The sequence below is a fragment of the Geospiza fortis genome, unplaced genomic scaffold (assembly GCF_000277835.1).
Source record: "Geospiza fortis unplaced genomic scaffold, GeoFor_1.0 scaffold16, whole genome shotgun sequence".
NCBI classification, from domain to species: domain Eukaryota; kingdom Metazoa; phylum Chordata; class Aves; order Passeriformes; family Thraupidae; genus Geospiza; species Geospiza fortis.
In genome coordinates, this window is record NW_005054302.1 from 3,630,415 (window position 1) to 3,638,275 (window position 7,861).

The following is a 7,861-nucleotide window of genomic DNA, read 5'->3' on the forward strand; positions in this document are numbered from 1 at the left end:
TGTCCCTTGTCTTTCTGCTGTCCCACAAACGTAAAGAGCCTGGCTCTGTATGCTCACTGACCTCCCCACAGGCTCTGCTGCAGCACTGCAAGCTGCTGGTAGGTTCCCCCACAGCCATCTCTCCTGCAGGCTGAACAAACCCAGATCTCCCAGTCTCTCCTCACAAGACAAGCGCTCTAGCCCCCACCATTTTGGTGGCTTCTGCTCAAGTTGCTCTGTTTTGTTAGTGGTTTTTTGTACTGGCGAGTCCCAAACTGAATGCTGTATTCTGGATGCAGTCTAATGAGTGCTGAGTAAAAGGTGTCGATTGCTTCCTTCAGTGTACTGTTAATTAACTTCAATCTGTTAACAGAGCCTAGGCTGCTGGCCCTTTTTGCTGCCAAGGCACACTTGGTTCCTGTGCAGCTTGCTGCCTGCCGCTACCAGGAGTTCTTGGAGTTCGCAAGCCTGTGTTGTTGCAAGGAGCTCTTCCTTCTGAGATGCAGGATCTTGCATATGTCCTTGTTAAAGTTTTATATTGGCTCATTCCTCCAACCTTTCTAAGGGCAGTCCTGCCCTTCAATGTATCAGCTAGTCCATACCCCTCTAGCTTCCACTCTTACCCAATTTGATGCTATTCACACCTTATGAGCATGTTTTTTTAAGCAGTATGGGTCTCAGGACAGTTTCCTGCGATATTCCATTTTTGCTGGCCTGCAGGTGGAGTGCAATCCATTAACCACTACCTCTGAGCCTACATGTCCAACCTATTTTTTGTCCATCTAGTTGTCCAGACAGACAGACCCGAATGTCCTAACTTTGATACAAGAATATCATGAAAGACCATGTCAAATGCCTTTCTAAAGTTGAGGTAAATGATATCCATTACTTTCTTATTTTTCACAGTTATTTAACCACAGAAGGCAACGAGGTTAGACATGATTTACACCATTGGAGACTACGTGCTGATTGTCACAGTCACACTCTCATTCTTGTGTCCAGGAATTTCTTTCAGGAGGACTTGCTCCTTGATTTTCTTAGGGACAGAAGAGAGATTGATTGGCCTGTGATTTTTTTTCTACCTTTTTTGAAGACGGGTGCAGTATTTGCCTTCAGTCATATGAAGATCTTGTGATGACATTGGTCCATTAACTGACTTAATGTTTAAAGTACAGTAGAAATCAGACTTGCAAAGGCATGCTAGTAACAATAAAGCCTATTGCTAACAGTAGAAGTTCATCTTGTTGCCCTTGACATCCTTGCAAGTTTCAGCTGGAGCTGATCTTTGGCTTTCCTGACACCATTCCTACATGCCTAGGTGGTGTTTTTCAACTTCTTCTTTACAGCCTGTCCCTGCTTCCACCTGCTGTATGACACCTTTTTGCACAGGAGCTCATCCAAGCAAATCTCTTGATACATGTACTTGTCTTCCTGAATATCAGGATGGACTGTTCCTGCTCTTGGAAAATGCTGTGCTTTACTGGCCTGTCCACAGGCTCTCACTCAGCCAGTTGCCTTTCCCATGGAATAGCTCCACAGATCTGAGCTGCCCCATTAAAGACATAGCACACCCCCTCCTTGTCTTTCCTGCAGTGTGTATCTCTCCAGTTGTGTGAGCCATCCCCACACACCTCAGTTGCCCCTAATATAAGGTTTTCCTCACTAGGTAGGCCAGGGTTTTGGCAAAGATGCCTTTTCTCCACTTTGTCAGGTGAACCCTGTCTCCCCCTAGAAGTCCTCAACCATCAGAGGGGGTTAAAAAAGCCAAATCTAACCCCAGTTAGGGGTTGCAAGATACTGATCTGCAAGATCCATCTGTTCCTCCTTTAGCCTTTTTCCTTCCCTGAAGGCCACTTGTGTCTCCATGCCTTTGATGCTTTCCCCCTGAGCCATGTTGTCCTTGATACACTCCAGGTTAATAAATGGAAGTAATGACAGGAATGCTGCAAGATACGACATGCACTGACCAGGAGGAGAGGTGAGAGCACTCTCCTCATGCTCCCTTGTCAGGGAAGCTTTCTGCTCCCAAGTAACAAAGCACAGGTATCTTCATGGTCGTGCACCACACCCTCACACAGCATTTTCTGCTGGTGTGTGACATTCATTGGTTTTGCAGTGCAGCAGTGTCCTAAATACTTTCTCTGTGAACCTTAATGGAAATGGGTGAATAGAATCCATTTTTCTTTGATGACAATTACGTGTCTTAATCATAAAAGCAGACCATTTATTTGGTTTCTGATTTAAGACAATGCTTAGCACAGGCAGCCTTACTGACCTTAACTAGGAATTTCTGTTGTAATATAACTTTTCACTCTTATTTTCAGGTGTTTCAAGTTATTGTGAAAGATATGCTGAAGGAATGAAACTTGTTCTGAACACCTTTGGGCCAGTTCCAGAATTTTCAGGTGAAACTGTGCAGAAAGTCAATCAGGTAAATATGGAGTTGATAAAAACAGTAACATTCAGTAACATTCAGAAGAATGTTAGTTTTTATTTTAACATTTGTGCTCTTTCAGTTTACTGCTGGAGGTATCTGTAGTCTGTATTTATTGTGTGAAGGTGTACTTTAAGGGAGAGGATCAGTACAGCATGCATGTAAGTCCCTTTCGAAAGCATCTGGACAATACAGCATGGGAAAGTGACCTAGCAGTCACATTATTACCAATAGCATTATTACCAGACAGAGGAGTCAGCTGCTAACAAACGTGGGTTATTGGCTCCTCCATACTATTCCTTACCACTTCCTTCCTCTTATTGTATTATTCTCAGCCTCCTTCCCTACATGAATATTCATCCTGCATCTTCCTCCTACTCCATCTTCCTGCATAAACCTGTAGCTTCTTTTCTTCTGGGTGTTCTTTTTATACTTTACAAACCAGAGTTCCAGTTTGTCATGTGTGCAAATACATGTTTAAGAGAAGCATGTGAGCAGTCTGGTAAGGTTACTTGCATGTGTAAAGATAAAATGTGTTTAAGTGCTGTTCTGGATTGGGATCTAGTTTATGTATTAACTGTTTTAAGCCCACAATTTTTTTAGAGTCACCACATAGTCATTTTGAATGACCATAGGAATCAACTGAAGTACTGTCATTTCCTAACTCTGCCTTTTCAAAAGGTGCCTTTTTAAATGATTCACTAAAGAATATGTGTAGGGGTTGAATAATTTCTGATCAGCTGTCAGGGAGTAATTCCAAATATGGAGGCAGCCTGTCTGAAAGATAGCATGTTGTGTTCCTATTTATGTTAATGCATTCTGAGGAAAAACATTCTTTTATGCTTAAATAACATAGACTGCTTATAATAACAATCAATAATAATTTTGGCATCATTCATAATCAGAAGCTTATAATTGGTCTGAAACAGTTTGGCTTTCTTTACAGAAGGCTGGATTCCCCTTCAACATCTGCTTCTGTGTCTTTATTATCTTCAGTCTTCAGTGCCAAAGATGAGCTTGTAGGGAATCCTCTGTTAGAGTAAATCATTAAGCATTTCTTACCTTACTCCTCTGTCCCTCCCTGATTCTTTTCTGGAGTGACTGCAGCTTGCCAGTCATCGGTAGCAGGTCCATGTTTTACCCAGTTTCTCAACACTTGCCTTTTAAGCCTAAGACCTCAGGTCCTGTTTTGGCAAAGATGACCTTGTGGTCTCTAGCTGCACTCCCAAAACAACATTTTTTTCCTTGTCACTTCTAAGACAATTTTGACTGTGCACTCAGAAATGCTTTTTTCCCAGTCTTCCCCTATCATTTTTATAATAACTGGTGTTCTTAAGACAAAATGTTTTTATAAACATGATATCCCTCACTGCATTTATGGGAACCACACACAGGAATCTGGTTCTGAACACATTTTCAGCAACATAAATGGCCAGGTTGTCTCCTTTCTACTTAATAAAAGATTGTCATCAAAGAGACAAGACAGTGACTGTGTGGAGCAAAATGAGGGAAGAGGCTGATGCTTTCTTGTTTCTATAGTCATCTACATTGCCACATTCAGGATAACCTTATCCAAGTGGGAACATTTTATTCCCATACAAGTTGATTCCTTTCCAGTCATTCATAGAAAAAATTAGTGACCTATTTCTTGTGATAGCCTAAATGATAATTTGTGTAGATGGTGACTTGGTCTGACACAGGGAAAGCAGGAAAAAAATGCTAGTGAAAAAAATTTCACTCAGAATGTGAAATTTAATTATCTTAAATTTTCTCTTCCAGGCATTGTCTGAAAAAATTCCAGTTGTTCCAAAAGTCCTGGATGCCAGGAGAAAATGGAGAGATGAATGTCTCACCGGTCTTGCCAAACTGAAAACACAAATGAAATCTGACTGAGATGCACTTTGTCTAACAGGAGAGACCAAATGAAGAGCAGATCTTCATAAAAAGCAGAAATTTTTAGTCACGCAGAAGAGGAGAATGAATGGGCAACCAATGATATATACACCTGGAAACCAATGAAACATTTGGTCCAAATTTGCCAAATTCATGAATGACTAGAAACAGTTATTAAAAAGTTCAGTTAAAATATATCAAATTGCTATATAAATGCATTGGATGTGTAAGTATTAAGTAGCTTTAGCAACATTAATATTGTGCAATGCAGGAACATAATCATGTTTTAAATAATGCATTTTTCACCTTGCTTGGGAATTCAGCACTTGAACAATATTTGCTAATGCAGGGATCTGAAACAGGCTAACATCAGCTGTTTGTCACTGGAGAAAATAAACCCTCCCCCACCAGTCCCTCTGACAGTGAGGTTAATTTGTAAAGCAGTGACTGCAGATAGGAGAAGGTTGTATTGAGCAAAGTGGATTCACAGGAGGGTGAGCTGAGACCTCAGCAGCAGTTAAGGGTCACTTCAGTTCATGTCTGTTACTGTTTCACAATGTAGGGGAAAGAACTGCTCCTCCTTTCCCTCCCTTTGGCACTTCTGTACCTGTATGGTGATCTAAATGTGAGTAAATACAACAGAATTCCCCCTTCATCCCCCTCCCCCTGGTTCTGTAAGACTTACCAGAGACCTACTTGGTCTTCAAGACCACGCACTTGAGAGCTCACGGCTTTGTTCACTGATGTTTGATGCTGGCTGTTGGCATTGCTGCATAAATATGTCCCCGATTTTATGACTTGTCTGTGAGAAATAAGATCTGGATTTAGTAGCTGGTTTGGGAGACAGTGTGGTGTAGTGCATCTGTCTGGGCTTTCTCCATGACCTTCTAAATGATCTTGGGAAACCAGTTTACCTCTCTGCCACATCTGGTTTATACATTGGTCAAAGCAAGATCTCCTTCTTTAAGATTCAGCTGTAGCTGAAGGAACCCAGATATCTGAGTTAGAACTAGATGATCTTTAGGGTCCCTTCCAACCCAAGACGTTTGATGATTCTATGATCTGCTCTTCTGGTCCCCTACAGAGGGAAAGATCCAGTGGCTTAGATGTAGCATTTATGCTTTGCTGCTGCCCTTCCCTCAGGAGATAAAATACCTCCACATAGAAAAACACAGGATACACCCAGAAGTAGGATCAACCTGAGGTGCTGCAGTGGCATGTTTTGGTCCACTGCAAAGTGTTATTATGAACATCTGTACTCTATAATATAGTTGGACTTTAATCTTAGCTGGAACCTTGGGGCATTGCTGTTAATGCAGATAGTAGGAATAACTTGAGACATTGCATTGCACCCACCCCGCTTGAGTTATGCAGTTCTGAATTTGTGCTAGCTTGTCATGTAACTTCACAGTACAGATGCAGAAGTTTTAAGCTGTCATTCTGCTAATTCTCATGTGTTTATTATAGAGGATGCAGTACACAAACAAGCTGGTTTTATTAAAGCTGTAACTTTACTAGTTACCGCTTTGAGCTTACAAATGTCTGCATGAACATACCAAACCCACTTATTTGTGTTTATGACACAGTAAAAGAGACATAAGATAATTTGTATTGCTTGACACAAGTAGTGGGCCAAGAACACATCTCTGGGTGTAAAACATAGGATGTGAGGCATAGTGCAGAGGTTGTCCTGTGCTCCTTTATAATCAGTGGAGTGAACAGGAAATTTGTAAGCTCAAATTATTACTTTATCCTAATAGAGACTTAAAATGTTCATGTTTCTTCTCTTGTTTTTTATTGCCACAGTGACTGGCTCAACCTGCATATAGATCTCTGAGAAGTCAGTCCTCACTCCTGAGGCCTTACTAGGCAATAGTAAATTAATTATGAGGTTGATTTCCTCATTTTGTGTATGGTTTTGCATTTCAGACAAGGCTGAAGAAGGTTCTGATTACTTTCAAGATTTTACCTGTTTTTCTTGTGGGCATATGACATTGTCATAATTAATTAGCTTGCAGTGCTTCTGTTTACTCTGATATTTTTATAAACTCGATCATGTAATGAAATATTTGCTGCTGCCTTTATTATTTGCTTATTAATAAAATATTTTAATGAGGAAGGTATTAACTTGTGTGCTCCAGTGTGATTGATGCTTGAGACATAGAGTACTTCTGTAGAGTGAGCAGCTGCTCCACAGGGTTACAGCAGATCTCGCCTCGGAGCATCAGCTCCCACACAGGTTTACAGCTATAAGTTGAGGAAGGGGAAGGTGCTTGACAAAAAGTGTTTTTTAACTGACATTTGCATAGGAGTTCCAGCCTCCAGGAGATATTTTTGCCCCATGAGGATCAGTCAGGCAGAGGCACAGGGTGTCCACAGAGGTGGTACAGTCTTTCAACCTGGAGGTTTTAAAGTCTTGACTGGATGAAGCCCTGAAAAGCCTGGTCCGACCTCCAAGCTGACTTGCTGTGAGCAGGAGGTTACAGTAGAGACCTCCTAAGCTTCCTCCTGGTTTGCATTTCCTGACTTCAAGTTTTATTTGATTCTGGATAATTTTGCATCAGAAATGTTGCTCCACTCAAATATTTATTTTGTTTGATTGTCAACAGAATGAGCAGTAGCTAAATGATCAAGTAACTATTTTATAGTAAACTATGAGATATTTTGGAATAATTTATCTTGTGTGTGATTTCTTTTTCACACAATTGCATATTTTAAATGCCTGTATTTTTTATTCAGATTACACCTGTAGAATTTTCTAAGGCCATCTTTGTTGCACTGTGGTTTTCGGTTTCACCAATTTGATATTTATTGTTTTCCTTATTGCATGTATTTTACTGTAAGTTACTGCTGCATATTGGAAGCAGTGTCCAATATTTTATACCAAAGCCTTTGATTTAATTAAAAAGGAACCATCTGTGATGTGTGAGATAGGAAGAAAGGACAGATGCACAGAAATACTCAATTGCTTCTCTAAGGGAAGTCTCCAATATCTCTGTTTCCTAAATCTCTGAGTGTAATGGAGTAGCTTGCAGCTTGCAAAGCAGCCATATTAATTCACTTTCCCTATTCTGTAATAATTTCCCTATTCTTCTGTTAAGTCATGAAACGTTTGAAAGTTAAAATGGGAGCATTTTTCTGATTGCACTATTATCTAATTGGAATGGTATTAAACTGTGTTATCCTATCTATACCATCTTTTAGGCAAAGATTGAACTGTGCTTCATTAGGGAAGCAGGAGAAATGCTTGTATAAAAACAGAAGAAAATAATTTTGAGACAAAGTGATGTCATTGTCAGTCTCAATTTCTCGAAAGATGAGATCTGCTGCCAGTGCCTGTATAGTTCCATGTCAGGATTGCATTGCCATAGTATGGAGTTACAAAAAGGGGTTTGAGAATCTGTAACTGTGGTGCCATTGCAGGGATAGAGATGTGGAGGACAGGAGCTCTCCATGAGAAGAAGAGCCCAGCAGATGTGAACCTTACAGTTATTTGAAGTATCAGGAGGAAAACCAAATGGTCTGCTGCTTTCAGCAGCCTGCCACGCACAAAGG

At 40.6% G+C, this 7,861-nt stretch overlaps 1 protein-coding gene across 1 annotated transcript in view; it reads left to right on the plus strand.

Moving 5' to 3' along the window:
• The window catches only part of CRYL1 (crystallin lambda 1), a 47,563-nt gene extending 41,130 nt beyond the window's left edge, over window positions 1–6,433 (plus strand). Inside the window, exons 6-7 of the mRNA XM_005417694.2 lie at window positions 2,304–2,410; window positions 4,193–6,433. Of these exons, the coding sequence (XP_005417751.1) occupies window positions 2,304–2,410; window positions 4,193–4,306 (221 nt within the window). The 3' untranslated portion in view covers window positions 4,307–6,433. The remainder of the gene's footprint in view (window positions 1–2,303; window positions 2,411–4,192) is intronic.
• Window positions 6,434–7,861: the final 1,428 nt, after the last annotated feature.